Raw genomic sequence first — 17,500 nt, forward strand, 5'->3', positions numbered from 1 at the left:
CAAGGGAAAGAAAGGAAAAGGAGAAAGCAACACATAAAAGCCAAGAGAAAAAGGGAATGGCTAGAGGTGAAGGTAAGGGAAAGAGAAAGAATGGGAAAGGGAAGAAAGAGAAGAGAGAGGCAAGAAAAGAAAAGGAGAAAAAAGAAGAGGAGGAATGTGGTATGTTACCTGGCTGTCCAAACCCAGGGTGGATGGGGTGTGTAGGGGGGTACATACCTGGCTGTCCAAACCCAGGGTGGATGGGGTGTGTAGGGGGTACATACCTGGCTGTCCAAACCCAGGGTGGATGGGGTGTATGTGTGTGGGGTGGTACATACCTGGCTGTCCAAACCCAGGGTGGATGGGGTGTGTAGGGGGTACATACCTGGTGATCCAAACCCAGGGTGGATGGGGTGTATGTGTGTGGGGGGTACATACCTGGCTGTCCAAACCCAGGGTGGATGGGGCGTGGGGGGGTACATACCTGGCTGTCCAAACCCAGGGTGGATTGGGTGTGTGTGGGGGGTACATACCTGGCTGTCCAAACCCAGGGTGGATGGAGTGTGTGTGGGGGTACATACCTGGCTGCCCAGGGGAGGGGTGTGGGGTGTACATACCTGGCTGTCCAGGGGAGGAGTGTGGGGGGGTACATACTTGGCTGTCCAGTGGAGGGGTGTGTGTGTGGGGGTACATACCTGGCTGTCCAGTGGAGGGGTGTGTAGGGTACCTACCTGGCTGTGCAGTGGAGGGTTGTGTGGGGGGTACATACCTGGCTGTCCAGTGGAGGGGTGTGTGGGGGGTACATACCTGGCTGTGCAGTGGAGGGTTGTGTGGGGGGTACATACCTGGCTGTCCAGTGGAGGGGTGTGTGTGGGGGGGTATATACCTGGCTGTGCAGTGGAGGGGTGTGTGTGTGGGGGGGGTACATACCTGGCTGTCCAGTGGAGGGGTGTGTGTGGGGGGTACATACCTGGCTGTCCAGTGGAGGTGTGTGGGGGGTACATACCTGGCTGTACAGTGGAGGGGTGTGTGGGGGTACATACCTGGCTGTCCAGTGGAGGGGTGTGTGGGGGGTACATTCCTGGCTGTCCAGTGGAGGGGTGTGTGGGGGTACATACCTGGCTGTCCAGTGGAGGGGTATGGGGGGTACATACCTGGCTGTCCAGTGGAGGGGTGTGTGTGGGGTACATACCTGGCTGTCCAGTGGAGAGGTGTGGGGGGTACATACCTGGCTGTCCAGTGGAGGGGGGGGGTGGTGTGGGGTACATACCTGGCTGTCCAGTGGAGGTGTGTGTGGGAGTACATACCTGGCTGTCCAGTGGAGGGGGGGGTGTGTGTACATACATGGCTGTCCAGTGGAGGGGTGTGTGTGGGGTACATACCTGGCTGTACAGTGGTGGGGTGTGTGTGGGGTACATACCTGGCTGTCCAGTGGAGGGGTGTGTGGGGGGTACATACCTGGCTGTACAGTGGTGGGGTGTGTGTGGGGTACATACCTGGCTGTACAGTGGAGGGGTGTGTGTGTGTACATACCTGGCTGTCCAGTGGAGGGGTGTGGGGGGTACATACCTGGCTGTCCAGTGGAGGGGTGTGTGTGGGGGGGTATATACCTGGCTGTGCAGTGGAGGGGTGTGTGTGTGGGGGGGTACATACCTGGCTGTCCAGTGGAGGGGTGTGTGTGGGGGGTACATACCTGGCTGTCCAGTGGAGGTGTGTGGGGGGTACATACCTGGCTGTACAGTGGAGGGGTGTGTGGGGGTACATACCTGGCTGTCCAGTGGAGGGGTGTGTGTGTGGGGTACATACCTGGCTGTCCAGTGGAGGGGTGTGTGTGTGGGGGGGGTACATACCTGGCTGTCCAGTGGAGGGGTGTGTGGGGGGTACATACCTGGCTGTCCAGTGGAGGGGTGTGTGGGGGTACATACCTGGCTGTCCAGTGGAGGGGTATGGGGGGTATATACCTGGCTGTCCAGTGGAGAGGTGTGGGGGGTACATACCTGGCTGTCCAGTGGAGGGGTGTGTGTGTGGGGTACATACCTGGCTGTCCAGTGGAGGTGTGTGTGGGAGTACATACCTGGCTGTACAGTGGTGGGGTGTGTGTGGGGTACATACCTGGCTGTCCATTGGAGGGGTGTGTGGGGGGTACATACCTGGCTGTCCAGTGGAGGGGTGTGTGTGGGGGGTACATACCTGGCTGTCCAGTGGTGGGGTGTGTGGGGGGTACATACCTGGCTGTCCAGTGGAGGGGTGTGGGGGGTACATACCTGGCTGTCCAGTGGAGGGGTGTGTGTGGGGGGGTACATACCTGGCTGTCTAGTGGAGGGGTGTGTGTGGGGGGTACATACGTGGCTGTCCAGTGGAGGGTTGTGTAGGGGGGTACATACGTGGCTGTCCAGTGGAGTGGTGTGTGTGGGGGGTACATACCTGGCTGTCCAGTGGAGGGGTGTGTGTGTGGGGGGGTACATACCTGGCTGTCCAGTGGAGGGATGTGTGTGGGGGGTACATACCTGGCTGTCCAGTGGAGGGATGTGGGGGGTACATACCTGGCTGTCCAGTGAAGGGTTGTGTAGGGGGTACATACCTGGCTGTCCAGTGGAGGGGTGTGTGTGGGGGGTACATACCTGGCTGTCCAGTGGAGGGGTGTGTGTGGGGGGTACATACCTGGCTGTCCAGTGGAGGGGTGTGTGTGGGGGGTACATACCTGGCTGTCCAGACCCAGGGTGATCAGCATGAGGAAGAAGAGCAGGGCCCACAGGGTGGAGGGGGGCAGGCTGGACACTGCCTCAGGGTACACTATGAACGCCAGCCCCGCTCCTGGTCAACACAGTCACACACATTGATGCGCGCGCACACACACACACACACACACACACACACACACATTAATGCACACACACACACACACACACACACACACACACACACACACACACACACACGCACACACACACATTAATGCACACACACAAACACACACACACACATGAATGCAATCACACACACACACACACACACACACACACATGAACACACCCACACACACACACATTAATGCACACACCTACACACACACACACACACACATTAATGCACACACACACACACACACACACACACACATTAATGCACACACACACACACACACACACATGAATGCAATCACACACACACACACACACACACACACACACACACACACACACACACACACACACACACAACATCAATTCATCACACTGATGATGGTGATTTTACAAGTAACAGAACGTTAAAACCATGTGCAGTGCATAAGTAATATAAAACTTTGAAACATCAATTCATTACACTCATGATGGCGATTTTAGAAGTAACAGAACGTTAAATAGTCTATGACATGAACTTGATGATACGAAATAGAAAAAGTAAACGCATATCAATCTTTCCCAACTTTGTGAAGCTTTCCTAATTGATCCTGTCCTTGCTTTGAACAAATACAAACGTTTAAACCGTGTGAAGACTTCGTGTCCATTTTAGGAGAAAACGATTTCGTATTTCATTGACTTTGTTGTTGTTGTTGCTGTTGTTGTTTTGGTTGACATTATATAATGAAACAAAACTCCTTTCTGCATGTCACAGTTGCGATGTATGCGTGAATTTCGTGAAATACTTTGATATCTACCAACTTCAATTTTGTTTTTATTTATATTTGTAACTGCTACATCTAAACGTGAAAGAAAGAAATTATATTTGCACACACCCCACCACCCTACACATACACAAACACGGACACACACAGACACACAAACATTGACACACACAGACACAGACAGACAGACAGACACAGACACACACACACACACACACACACACACACACACACACACACACACACACACACACACACACACACACCATCTTTGACCACTTCTTTGACAGGCACATCCAGTCGTCCAGCCATGTAACCCAAGAAGGAGAAAATGACGAAACCGCCCAGCACGCACGTAAGGGAGTCCCCGATCGCCACAATCAGCGAGTCCCTACAACAGTGCAACACAGCGTAATGAATGATGATTATCATGAAGTATTTAAATCTGGGGCAGAGACAAACCAAAGTGCTTCCACATCAGTTGTTTACACGCATGCACAGCTTTGATATAGAGGGATAAAAGATGCATTGTATAGATACTTACAGCTCTGATATAGAGGGATAAAAGATACACTGTATAGATACTTACAGCTCTGATATAGAGAGATAAAAGATACACTTTATAGATACTTACAGCTTTGATATAGAGGGATAAAAGATACACTGTATAGATACTTACAGCTCTGATATAGAGGGATAAAAGATACACTTTATAGATACTTACATCTCTGATATAGAGGTATAAAAGATGCAATGTATAGATACTTGCAGCTCTGATATAGAGGGATAAAAGATACACTGTATAGATACTTACAGCTCTGATATAGAGGGATAAAAGATACAACGTATAGATACTTACAGCTCTGATATAGAGAGATAAAAGATACACTTTATAGATACTTACAGCTTTGATATAGAGGGATAAAAGATGCATTGTATAGATACTTGCAGCTCTGATATAGAGGGATAAAAGATACACTGTATAGATACTTGCAGCTCTGATATAGAGAGATAAAAGATGCAATGTATAGATACTTACAACTCTGATATAGAGAGATAAAAGATGAAACGTTAGTTCTGATATAGAGGGATAAAAGATGGAACGTTAGTTCTGATGTAGAGGGATAAAAAAAAAATGAAACATATACGTACAGTTCTGATATAGATGGATAAAAGATGACACGTGTAAATACTTACAGCTGTGATATTGAGGGATAAAAGATGCAACGTATAAATACATATGTATGAATACGTACAGCTCTCATATAGAGAGTTGAAAGACGAAACGTATAAAAACTTACAGATAGAAGGCTATAGAAACCGTAGACCGGGAGGATACAATGCAATGCAATGAAAATATAATGCAATACAGTGCATTTCAGTACAATCAAAAGCAGTACAATGCAATGAAAATATAATGCAATACAGTGCATTTCAGTACAATCAAAAGCAATACAATGCGATGAAAATATAATGCATACAGTGCATTTCAGTACAATCAAAAGCAACAAAATGCGATGAAAATATAATGCAATACAGTGCATTTCAGTACAATCAAAAGCAGTACAATGCAATGAAAATATAATGCAATACAGTGCATTTCAGTACAATCAAAAGCAGTACAATGCAATGAAAATATAATGCAATACAGTGCATTTCAGTACGATGAAAAGCAATACAATGAAAATATAATGCAATACAGTGCATTTCAGTACAATCAAAAGCAACACAATGCGATGAAAACATAATGCAATACAGTGCATTTCACTACAATGAACAGCAATACGGTTCAATGCGATGCAGTGCTATGCGATATAATGCAATGCAATGCTTTAACAATGCAATGACACTGACAATAAAATACTATACAATACAATGAATAGATACAACACAATGCAAAATCACACAACACAGCACAGCATGGCACAGCACAACACAGCACGGCACAGCACAGCATGGCACAAAACAACACAGCACAGCACAGCATAGCACGGCACAATACAACACAGCACAGCACAGCATGGCACAATACACCACAGCACAGCACGGCACAGCACAGCATGGCACAATACAACACAGCACAGCACAGCATGGCACAATACAACACAGCACAGCACGGCACAACACAGCACAGCATGGCACAATACAACACAGCACAGCACGGCACAGCACAGCATGGCACAATACAACACAACACAGCACAGCACGGCACAAAACAACACAACACAGCACAGCATGGCACAATACAACACAGCACAGCATGGCACAATACAGCACAGCACAGCACGGCACAACACAGCACAGCATGGCACAATACAGCATGGCACAGCACGGCACAACACAGCACAGCATGGCACAATACAGCACAGCACAGCATGGCACAATACAGCACAGCACAGCACAGCATGGCACAAAACAACACAGCACAGCACAGCATGGCACAATACAACACAGCATAACACGGCACAGCAAAGCACAGCAAAGCACAGCACAGCACGGCACAGCACAGCACAGCACGGCATAGCATGGCACAATACAACACAGCACAGCATGGCACAATACAACACAGCACAGCACGGCACAGCATGGCACAATACAACACAGCACAGCACAGCATGGCACAATACAACACAGCACAGCACAGCATGGCACAATACAACACAGCATGGCACAATACAACACAGCACGGCACAACACAGCATAGCACAATACAACACAGCACAGCACGGCACAGCATGGCACAATACAACACAGCACAGCATGGCACAATACAACACAGCACAGCACAGCACGGCACAGCATGGCACAATACAACACAGCACAGCACAGTGCAAGCAGAGCTGACTGACCTGAGAATACCGTTATGGAAACGGTTATAGCTAGACAGTGTGATGAGACCTCCGCCAGCTATGGACATCGAGAAGAAGATCTGATTGGCTGCGTCCTTCCACACCTGTTGTCAGGTCAATCATTCGATAACTTAGCCGATCAATCAGTCAACAAACCATTATGTCAATCGTTCAGTCAATCAATGCAACAGTCTGTCAATCATCCATTCTTCTTCTTCTTCTTCTGCGTTCGTGGGCTTCAACTCCCACGTTCACTCGTATATACGCGAGTGGGCTTTTTACGTGTATGACCGTTTTTACCCCGCCATGTAGGCAGCCATACTCCGCTTTCGGGGGTGTGCATGCTGGGTATGTTCTTGTTTTCCATAACCCACCGAACGCTGACATGGATTACAGGATCTTTAACGTGCGTATTTGATCTTATGCTTGCGTATACACACGAAGGGGGTTCAGGCACTGGCAGGTCTGCACATATGTTGACCTGGGAGATCGTAAAAATCTCCACCCTTTACCCACCTTGCGCCGTCACCGTGATTCGAACCCGGGACCCTCAGATCGAAAGTCCAACGCTTTAACCATTCGGCTGTGGCGCCCGTCAATCATCCATTCAATCATGGGACTAATCGACGACCTGGTCCACCAATCAACCAACGGGATAATCACCACACCTGTCCACCATTCGTCCATTGAATGTTCACACAGTCACTTCATGGGGCAGTGACTGTCAATGGACCTACCAATCATTCAACCAATCTATCTAACTCTAACAGTACGGCCAGTCCTCTCTTCTCCTCCCACACAGACCCCTCGGATGTCCAGTGGGTGTCTGAATGACCCAACCTTTAACTTCCGTCGTCAGAATTGTAGTAGTCTTTGTCAACATTCACCTCTTCAGTATAAGAGCCTTCCGCTTGCAATATTTTGATGATGGTAATTGGGGTGAAACGCTGTTAACGTCGTCTCTTTCGCCGTTCGTATGGAGAGAGTCGTCTATCCATTCATCGAGGGAAGAAAGAGAGAGATGGGAAGAAAGAAATAGGGAAAGAAATTGTTGAAGAAGAAAGAGAGAGAGAGAGGAAGCGAGCACGAAAGAGAGAACCATGTGAGGAAATAAAGAAAGAAAGGTTCAGTTTCAGTTTCAGTTTCAGTAGCTCAAGGAGGCGTCACTGCGTTCGGACAAATCCATATACGCTACACCACATCTGCCAAGCAGATGCCTGACCAGCAGCGTAACCCAACGCGCTTGGTCAGGCCTTGAGAAGAAAAAAAAGTAAAAAAATAATAGATAAATACATAAAAAAAAAGAACTACTACTACTAATAATAATATGTATGAGGTGCAAAAACTTGATGAAGTCAAATATAAGCGTACAATAATAATAATTATAATAATAAATAAATAAATAAATAAATAAAACTAATAAACAAAAAATATATAAATAAATCAATCAATCAATCAATCAATAATTTAAAAAATAAAATAAATAAATAAAAATAATAAAATAATAAAAATAATAAAATAAAATAAAATAAGATAGACAATGAACTTGGTGGCATCAACCAGTCTGGAATGGAAGGAAGGACGGAAAGAAGGAAAGAAGGAAGGAAGGAAGGAGTGAGTGCAGGCACCACACTGATCCTAGCATCAACCAGTTTGAAGTGGAAGGAAGGACGGAAAGAAAGAAAGAAGGTAGGAAGAAAGGAATGCAGAAACTACACTAAACCTAGCATCAGCCAGTGTGAAATGGAAGGAAGGAAGGAAGAAAGAAAGGAAGAAGAAGAAAGCAGACTGAGCACTGACCCTAGCATCAGCCAGCCTGGCAAAGTCTGGCACGATGAAGTAACGGATGCCTTCCACAGCGTTGTCCAGAGTGGCTCCCCGGATCAGCAGAATGAACAGGACCACGTAGGGAAAGATGGCGGTGAAGTACACCACCTGGACCGCCACACACATTGGCTTACATAGCATTTACATACACACCTGCATATATACATATATACATATCTGTGTATTCATACACACACACATGCATATGTATTACTTGCACACACATATACATATACATCGTTCTATATAATACACATTAAACATTATATGCATTATACACACACACGTACACCCCCCCCACACACACACACACGCACACACACACACACACACTGGTTTATCGTCTCATCCGAAAGACTAGAACACAGACCACCGCACCGTTGCGTTGTCGTACCGTACTATACCGTATTTCATCATGTCGCACTGTCTCGTATCGTATCGTATCGTGTTGTGTCACATGGTATCGTGTTGTGTCATATCATATCGTATCGTGTCGTGTTGAGTTATATCATATCGTATCGTGTTGTGTCATATCATATCGTATCGTGTCGTGTTGTGTCATATCGTATTGTATCGTGTCGTGTTGTGTCATATCGTATCGTATCGTATCGTGTCGTGTTGTGTCATATCGTATCGTATCGTGTCGTGTTGTGTCATATCATATCGTATCGTGTCGTGTTGTGTCATATCGTATCGTATCGTGTCGTGTTGTGTCATATCGTATCGTATCGTGTCGTGTTGTGTCATATCGTATCGTATCGTATCGTGTTGCGTCATATCGTATCGTATCGTATCGTGTTGTGTCATATCATATCGTATCGTGTCGTGTTGTGTCATATCGTATAGTATCGTGTTGTGTCACATCGTATCGTGTTGTGTCATATCGTATCGTGTTGTGTCATATCATATCGTATCGTTTTGTGTCATATCGTATCGTGTTGTGTCATATCATATCGTATCATGTTGTGTCATATCGCATCGTATCGTGTTGTGTCATATCGTATCGTATCGTGTTGTGTCATATCGTATCGTATCATGTTGTGTCATATCGTATCGTATCGTGTCGTGTTGTGTCATAACGTATCGTACATGCGCGGGCCATGAAATCGGTACGGCGACCTAACATCGCTGGTTTCCTATGGACTGCCGACGCTGGAACGGTGACAGACGAAGTGTTAGCTAGCTGTGTATGGGGGACTTGGAATGAGCAGCGTTGGAGTCATGCCACTGAAATGGTGCTGATGATTGGGCAGCAACAACAACAACAACAGCAACAACAAGGGGGGGTGGGGAGGGAGTGGGGGGGGGTGCGGACAGGAGCCAAGTGCAATGGCCGAGTGGTTAAAGTGTGGACTTTCAGTGTGCCACTTGTGTGTGTGTGCCTGAATGTGATCGAATGACAGGAAACGAATGATGAGCGCCCAGTGGCAACTGTCAGTCGGGTCTACCCAATATGCAGCCTGTTGTTGTGCAAATGACCCTCGTGTTTTGTAAAGCGCTTAGAGCTTGGTCTCTGACCGAGGACAGGCGCCGTGTTAGTATCCAGATCATCACAATCATCATCATGCATTAGGGAGGTGGGTGGTAGAATGGTTAAGACGCTCGGCTTCCAATACAGAAAGTCCGTGATGGTGTGGGTTCGAATCCTCCTCTCGCCCTTTCTCTCAAGTTTGACTGGAAAATCAAACTAAGCGTCCAGTCATTCGGATGAGACGATAAACCGAGGCCCCGTGTGCAGGACGCACTTGGCGCATTGAAAAAGAACCCATGGCATCGAGAGTGTTGTCCTCTATCAAAATTATGTAAAAAGATATTTCACTCTGATAAGTACACAAAGTTAATATATAAGCATGCACTGAAGGCCTGACAAGCGCGTTAGGTTATGCTGCTAGCTCTAGTTCTTGTTACTTCTAGTCCAGTCGACCGCACAGGGCCATATCAGGACTGTGGGTTATGCTGCTGGTCAGGCACTGCCTAGCAGATGTAGTGCAGCGTATTATGAATTTGTCCGTCCTTTGGAGACAGGAAGTGAAAGTGATGACGCAGTGTCCGGACCGACGCCCTACCTTTCCCGTGGTCTTGATGCCCTTGAGCAGGCAGAAGAAGACGATGACCCATGCTAGCAGCAGACACAGGGACAGGTCCCACTTGGGCTGACCCAGCCGGTCAATCCCGCCACTGATGGCCAGGGCCTTGCCGCTGGTGGGCACACACACACACACACAACACACACACAACACACACACACACACAACACACACACATACACACACACACACACACACACACACACACACACACACACAACACACACACACACACACACACACACACACACACATACACATGTAGTAACACAAAGAGTGGGAAGAGAGAGTGTCAGAAACTTTATTACTCAAGGATAAAGAGTTTTGCCATTTCCTAGCTTTGCTGTGTGCCCAGTGGAACAACAACAACACAGAGACAGACAGACAAACAGACAGACAGAGACAGAAAGAGAGAACTGTGGGTGAGTTAAAATTCTGGTCCACCAAATAATTATCCATGTACATTAACGTTGTTTTCTCTGGGTTTTTTCTTCATATCAAGAATTAGAAATTGCTCATTCAAGTAAATAAATTATATATACCATTTCTATGTGATCTAGACATGAAAAGAACTATTAAAAACAAGTACTAAAAAAAAAAAAAAAAAAAAAAAAAAAAAGGACGATCACACACTTGCAGTTCTCTTCAGAAGGGGAGACCAGTTTTTGTCTCATCTGTGAAATGCTTAGATAGATAGATAGACAGACAGACAGACAGATGAATAAAGCAGAGTGATCACTCACTTCCAGTACTCTTCAGACGGGGAGACCAGTTTCGTTCCTGTCTCCTCCGTGAACAAAGTGGCGTTCCACAGGCCCACCATGTCACCGGATGTGACGTCAGTGCACGAGCCATCCTCGTTCTGTACGTTGTTCTCGTCTTCACATGTCACGAACGGGAACTTGAGGCTGCAGTCTGAAAAGAAATGATGAACAGCAATAACAACGACGACAACAACAACAACGACGAGGTCCAGAAGAAGAAGAAGAAGGATGAGAGACAGACAGAGACAAAGAGACAAAGGCACAGAGAGATCGATAGACAGACAGACAGACAGAGATAAAGATACAGGCAGAGAGACAGAGACAGGCAGAGATGTAGAGACAGAGAAAGGGGTAAACAGACAGACAGACAAGAGACACGGAGAGAGACAAAGAGACAGAATGACAAGAGACAGACAGAGACAGTGAGTGACAGACAGAGAAACAGACACACACACACACACACACACACACACACAGAGACCTAGACACAGAGAGAGACAGAGAGCTGTACGTGTGTGAACGAACTTTTGGAGTTCCAGTGACCGTCACAGGTGTTCCATGGGAGGTCAGAGGTGAAGGACGCGAATAGGTAATACAGTGACCAGCCCAGTATCATGTTGTAGTACACAGCCGTCAGCCCCGACACAGCGACCATCGACAGTCCCAGACCTGCACACACACACACACACACACACACACACACACACACACACACACACACACAGAGGTTAATATAACAAAGGAAGCAAACATCCATCGGCACACTACTGCTTGCGTAACTTCCGTTCGGCTGAAATGGGTCACAGACCCCATAATTCTGTTTAGAAGGTAGGTGTGTGTGTGTGTGTGGGGGGGGGGGGGGGTAGGAGGGGGGTGGGGGGGATTTATTGATTCATCTGGGGGATGGTTGGGAGGTTGAGCTGGGGAATGGGGTGGGTGGGGGTGGTATGGTACTTCTTTAAAGACCCGAGGGGTGGTTGTTGTTTGTTGTTGGTGGTGGTTTCTTTGTGTGTTTTTTGTTTTTGTTTTTGTTTTTTTACCTTTGATAATGAAACAGAAACGAGAATACTTTATTACCGACATCCAAACACTATGATGATAATGATATTAATACTTACATAGCGCCTATCCGTTGTAGGAGACCACACAACACGAGGTCACCTGGATGGAGCCGACTGACGGCTGCCATCGGGCGCTCATGATTCGTTTCCTGTGTCATTCAATCAGATTTCAATCACACACACACACACACACACACACACACACACACACACACACACACACACACACACACCTACCTTTGAAGAGGGGAGCGAACTGCCAGCAGCCCATGGGACCATTGCTGCAGAACTGCCCCAGGGAAGCCTCCATGTAGAAGAGCGGCAGACCGATGACGAACATCATCAGCAGGAACGGCAGCAAGAAGGCGCCTGTCATAGACATAGGCTGCTGTTCGTTTAGTCATTCATCTGTTGATTGATTGATTTCATTCAGTCATTCATCTATTGATTGATTTATTTCATTCAGTCATTCATCTATTGATTGATTTATTTCATTCAGTCATTCATCTATTGATTGATTTATTTCATTCAGTCATTCATCTATTGATTGATTGATTTCATTCAGTCATTCATCTGTTGATTGATTTATTTATTTCAGTCATTCATCTGTTGATTGATTGATTTCATTCAGTCATTCATCTATTGATTGATTGATTTCATTCAGTCATTCATCTGTTGATTGATTGATTTCATTCAGTCATTCATCTGTTGATTGATTGATTTCATTCAGTCATTCATCTGTTGATTGATTGGTTTCATTCAGTCATTCATCTGTTGATTGATTGATTTCATTCAGTCATTCATCTGTTGATTGATTGATTTCATTCAGTCATTCATCTGTTGATTGATTGATTTCATTCAGTCATTCATCTGTTGATTGATTGATTTCATTCAGTCATTCATCTGTTGATTGATTTATTTCATTCAGTCATTCATCTATTGATTGATTTATTTCATTCAGTCATTCATCTATTGATTGATTTATTTCATTTAGTCATTCATCTATTAACTGATTTATTTTGTTCATGTACTTACTTGTTTATTTATCTGTCTATCTACTTATCTATCTGTCTATATATCTAACTCTGTTCTAACTCGATGATCAATGAATTATTTGTATGATATCGCATAATAGTCTCATAAACCGTATGGTTTCATGGTTTATTTATTGATTTATATATCTATTTACTCGTTTATTTGTTCACTGATACTCGGGATACTTATTTGTTCATATATTTACTTGTTTCTTTATCGATTGTTTCTTTATCTTCTTCAGGTCAGGTCAGGTCAGGTCTCTACCTGCCACAGGTACCATGTAACCCTGTGCTACCTGTCACATGTGGGCAGATGGAGCTCGACAGCCTGGGAAGGCAGTCCATCTAAGACAAGGAAAAGTCTGAAGTAAAACCCATGAAGTGCTAAGGAATGCAGGACAGTCTCGACATGCATTGACCCTGGGTCCATGGCCATGTCCCGACTTTCAGTAGCCGCGCCCCCGTGCCTCCGAGGAAGGTTTTTGAGCCAGAGGCTAGGACAAGGACAGTCTGATATAAAACCTACGACCTGAGGACCTCACTGTCACCGTCCCAGCTTGCTAGGCTATGGCAGATGAACCACGGGTGTAAAGGGTGGGGCCAGTACTGCGCACACTGCACTCCACCTAAAAATTCCATTGCGCAGGCTTGAAGGACACGTCCACGTCCGCGCCACCAACTTTATCTTCTACCTGTCTATCTGTTGTCGTTGTTGTGGGTGGGTTCTATCTCTTCCAGACAGTGTTTTCAAGGAGAGTGTAAGGCATGACAAGTGGGAAGGGAAAGGGAAAGAACACCACATACAGGATCCGTTTCACACAGCTTCTTTTGTTTCAGTCTTGAACTACAATGCTTGCCGGTGCGTGACAGTGCGCGAACCTCTCATCGGTGAGACAAAAAGGCCAAAACACTGAAACGACGGGCGCAATAGCCGAGTGGTTAAAGCGTTTGGACTGTCAATCTGAGGGTCCCGGGTTCGAATCACGGTGACGGCGCCTGGTGGGTGAAGGGTGGAGATTTTGACGATCTCCCAGGTCAACATATGTGCAGACCTGCTTAGTGCCTGAACCCCCTTCGTGTGTAGACGCAAGCAGAAGATCAAATACGCACGTTAAAGATCCTGTAATCCATGTCAGCGTTCGGTGGGTTATGGAAACAAGAACATACCCAGCATGCACACCCCCGAAAACGGAGTATGGCTGCCTACATGGCGGGGTAAAAACGGTCATACACGTAGGAGCCCACTCATATGCATACGGGTGAACGTGGAGGTTGCGGCCCACGAACGCAGAAGAAGAAGAAGAAGGCCAAAACACTGAAAACACCACGACCCTTCTGGCCCAACGATTCTCACGCTCTGGCTTTCAATATCCTGTGATGGGATCAGCTGAGCTATCCAGAACCCAGTCACTGACACTGAGGAACGATGATTCCAGTGAAATTATAGTCATAAGAAAACACGCAGTTGCTTCCCCTTGCGTCACAGCAACACGCGCGCTATCTCAACCACACAATTATTCAAAGTGCCACAAAAATAAATGCTACTACATATCTATCTATCTATCTATCTGTCTGTCTGTCTGTCTCTCTATCTATCTATCTGTCTGTCTGTCTGTCTATCTATCTATCTGTCTGTCTGTCTGTCTCTCTGTCTGTCTATCTATCTATCTGACTGTCTGTCTGTCTCTTTGTCTGTCTATCTATCTATCTGACTGTCTGTCTGTCTGTCTGTCTGTCTATCTGAACTCGGTGATGAACGAAATATTTGTATAATATCGCCTCTTTTCTTAAAAAACGTATAGTTTTATGACAGTAAAATATTCCATTTTATTTTCTTCCATTGTATCATATAGCATTCCATTCTATTCCCCTTCAATCTACTCTCTCTCTCTCTGTTTCTGTCTCTCTCTCTCTCAGTACACACGCTCTCATCGCCACTTTCACCCCCACACACACTCACACACAAATATACACGCACGTGCGCGCACACACATGCACACGCGCAAGCGCGCGCGCACACACACACCCACACACACACAACACACACACACACACACACAACACACACACACACACACACACACACACACACACACACACACACACACACACACACACAACACACACACACAACACACACATACACTCCACCTACCTCCCCCGTTCCGGTAGCAGAGGTAGGGAAACCTCCACACGTTGCCCAGGCCCACGGCATAGCCCAGCATGGACAGGATGAAGTCAAAGCGACCTGACCAGTTGCCCCGCTCCACGTTCTCGTCCCCGGAGAACAGCGCCCCTCCACTGGATCTCAGGCTGGTGCTGCGTGTCGGGGGGAACAGGGAGCTCTGGGGGGAGCACACCAAGGATGCCTTCATGTCCCTCTGTTGTTTTCTCTCAGTCTGTTTTTGTCTGTCATTGGGTCAGTCCTTCAGGATGTCATTGGTTTTCTGTCCCTCTGTTGGTTCTTAGGTCTGTGCTGTTGTCTGTCATTGGGTCAGTCCTTTAGGATGTCCTTGGTTTTCTGTCCCTCTGTTGGTTCTTAGGTCTGTGCTGTTGTCTGTCATTGGGTCAGTCCTTTAGGATGTCCTTGGTTTTCTGTCCCTCTGTTGGTTCTTAGGTCTGTGCTGTTGTCTGTCATTGGGTCAGTCCTTTAGGATGTCCTTGGTTTTCTGTCCCTTCTTAGGTTCTTAGGTCTGTGCTGTTCTTCAGTCAGTCGTTCAATCCTTCAGTCAGTCTTTCTTCCAATCAGTCAATTCTTCATTTACTTCGTCCGTCTTCAGTCTTTCTTCAGTCCTTGAGTCAGCACCTCAGTCAGTTCTTCAGTCCTTCAGTCAGCACCTCAGTCAGTTCTTCAGTCCTTGAGTCAGCACCTCAGTCAGTTCTTCAGTCCTTCAGTCAGCACCTCAGTCGGTTCTTCAGTCTTTCTTCAGTCCTTCAGTCAGCACCTCAGTCAGTTCTTCAGTCCTTCAGTCAGCACCTCAGTCAGTTCTTCAGTCTTTCTTCAGTCCTTCAGTCAGCACCTCAGTCAGTTCTTCAGTCCTTGAGTCAGCACCTCAGTCAGTTCTTCAGTCCTTCAGTCAGCACCTCAGTCAGTTCTTCAGTCCTTCAGTCAGCACCTCAGTCAGTTCTTCAGTCCTTGAGTCAGCACCTCAGTCAGTTCTTCAGTCCTTCAGTCAGCACCTCAGTCAGTTCTTCAGTCCTTCAGTCAGCACCTCAGTCAGTTCTTCAGTCCTTCAGTCAGCACCTCAGTCGGTTCTTCAGTCTTTCTTCAGTCCTTCAGTCAGCACCTCAGTCAGTTCTTCAGTCCTTCAGTCAGCACCTCAGTCAGTTCTTCAGTCCTTCAGTCAGCACCTCAGTCGGTTCTTCAGTCTTTCTTCAGTCCTTCAGTCAGCACCTCAGTCAGTTCTTCAGTCCTTCAGTCAGCACCTCAGTCAGTTCTTCAGTCCTCCTTCAGTCAGCACCTCAGTCAGTTCTTCAGTCCTTCAGTCAGCGCCTCAGTCAGTTCTTCATTCCTTCAGTCATCACCTCAATCAGTTCTTCAGTCCTTCAGTCAGCGCTTCAGTCAGTTCTTCAGTCAGCGCCTCAGTCAGTTCTTCAGTCCTTGAGTCAGCACCTCAGTCAGTTCTTCAGTCCTTCAGTCAGCACCTCAGTCAGTTCTTCAGTCCTTCAGTCAGCACCTCAGTCGGTTCTTCAGTCCTTGAGTCAGTGCCTCAGTCAGTTCTTCAGTCCTTGAGTCAGCACCTCAGTCAGTTCTTCAGTCCTTGAGTCAGCACCTCAGTCAGTTCTTCAGTCCTTGAGTCAGCACCTCAGTCAGTTCTTCAGTCCTTCAGTCAGCACCTCAGTCAGTTCTTCAGTCTTCCTTCAGTCCTTCAGTCAGCACCTCAGTCAGTTCTTCAGTCCTTCAGTCAGCACCTCAGTCAGTTCTTGAGTCAGCACCTCAATCTGTTCTTCAGTCTTTCTTCAGTCCTTCAGTCAGCACCTCAGTCAGGTCTTCAGTCCTTCAGTCAGCACCTCAGTCAGGTCTTCAGTCCTTCAGTCAGCACCTCAGTCAGGTCTTCAGTCCTTCAGTCAGCACCTCAGTCAGTTCTTCAGTCCTTCAGTCAGCACCTCAGTCAGGTCTTCAGTCTTTCTTCAGTCCGTTCCTCTCATAATAATTACTGATATTAGCCAGCAAAGAAAACAGCCCTACAGTTCAACAGCAAGTCATGTACAAAGCGGAAGTGAACGGGTTCGGGTACAAGACCTACCCTTGACAGCGTGGCATTACTGCTGCT

The 17,500-nt window shown here is 46.7% G+C and overlaps 1 protein-coding gene across 1 annotated transcript in view; it reads right to left on the reverse strand.

Moving 5' to 3' along the window:
- Positions 1-17,500, reverse strand: part of LOC143299460 (sodium-dependent proline transporter-like) — a 35,027-nt gene that overhangs the window by 13,017 nt on the left and 4,510 nt on the right. Inside the window, exons 2-11 of the mRNA XM_076612675.1 lie at positions 17,474-17,500; positions 15,382-15,571; positions 12,430-12,561; positions 11,657-11,800; positions 11,111-11,282; positions 10,347-10,479; positions 8,254-8,388; positions 6,454-6,557; positions 3,871-3,995; positions 2,681-2,793 (exon numbers count right to left, since the gene is read on the reverse strand). The exon at positions 17,474-17,500 is cut by the window's right edge and continues 177 nt beyond it. Coding sequence (XP_076468790.1) covers positions 2,681-2,793; positions 3,871-3,995; positions 6,454-6,557; positions 8,254-8,388; positions 10,347-10,479; positions 11,111-11,282; positions 11,657-11,800; positions 12,430-12,561; positions 15,382-15,571; positions 17,474-17,500 — 1,275 coding nt within the window. The remainder of the gene's footprint in view (positions 1-2,680; positions 2,794-3,870; positions 3,996-6,453; positions 6,558-8,253; positions 8,389-10,346; positions 10,480-11,110; positions 11,283-11,656; positions 11,801-12,429; positions 12,562-15,381; positions 15,572-17,473) is intronic.

This window comes from Babylonia areolata, chromosome 25 (assembly GCF_041734735.1).
Source record: "Babylonia areolata isolate BAREFJ2019XMU chromosome 25, ASM4173473v1, whole genome shotgun sequence".
NCBI lineage: Eukaryota > Metazoa > Mollusca > Gastropoda > Neogastropoda > Buccinidae > Babylonia > Babylonia areolata.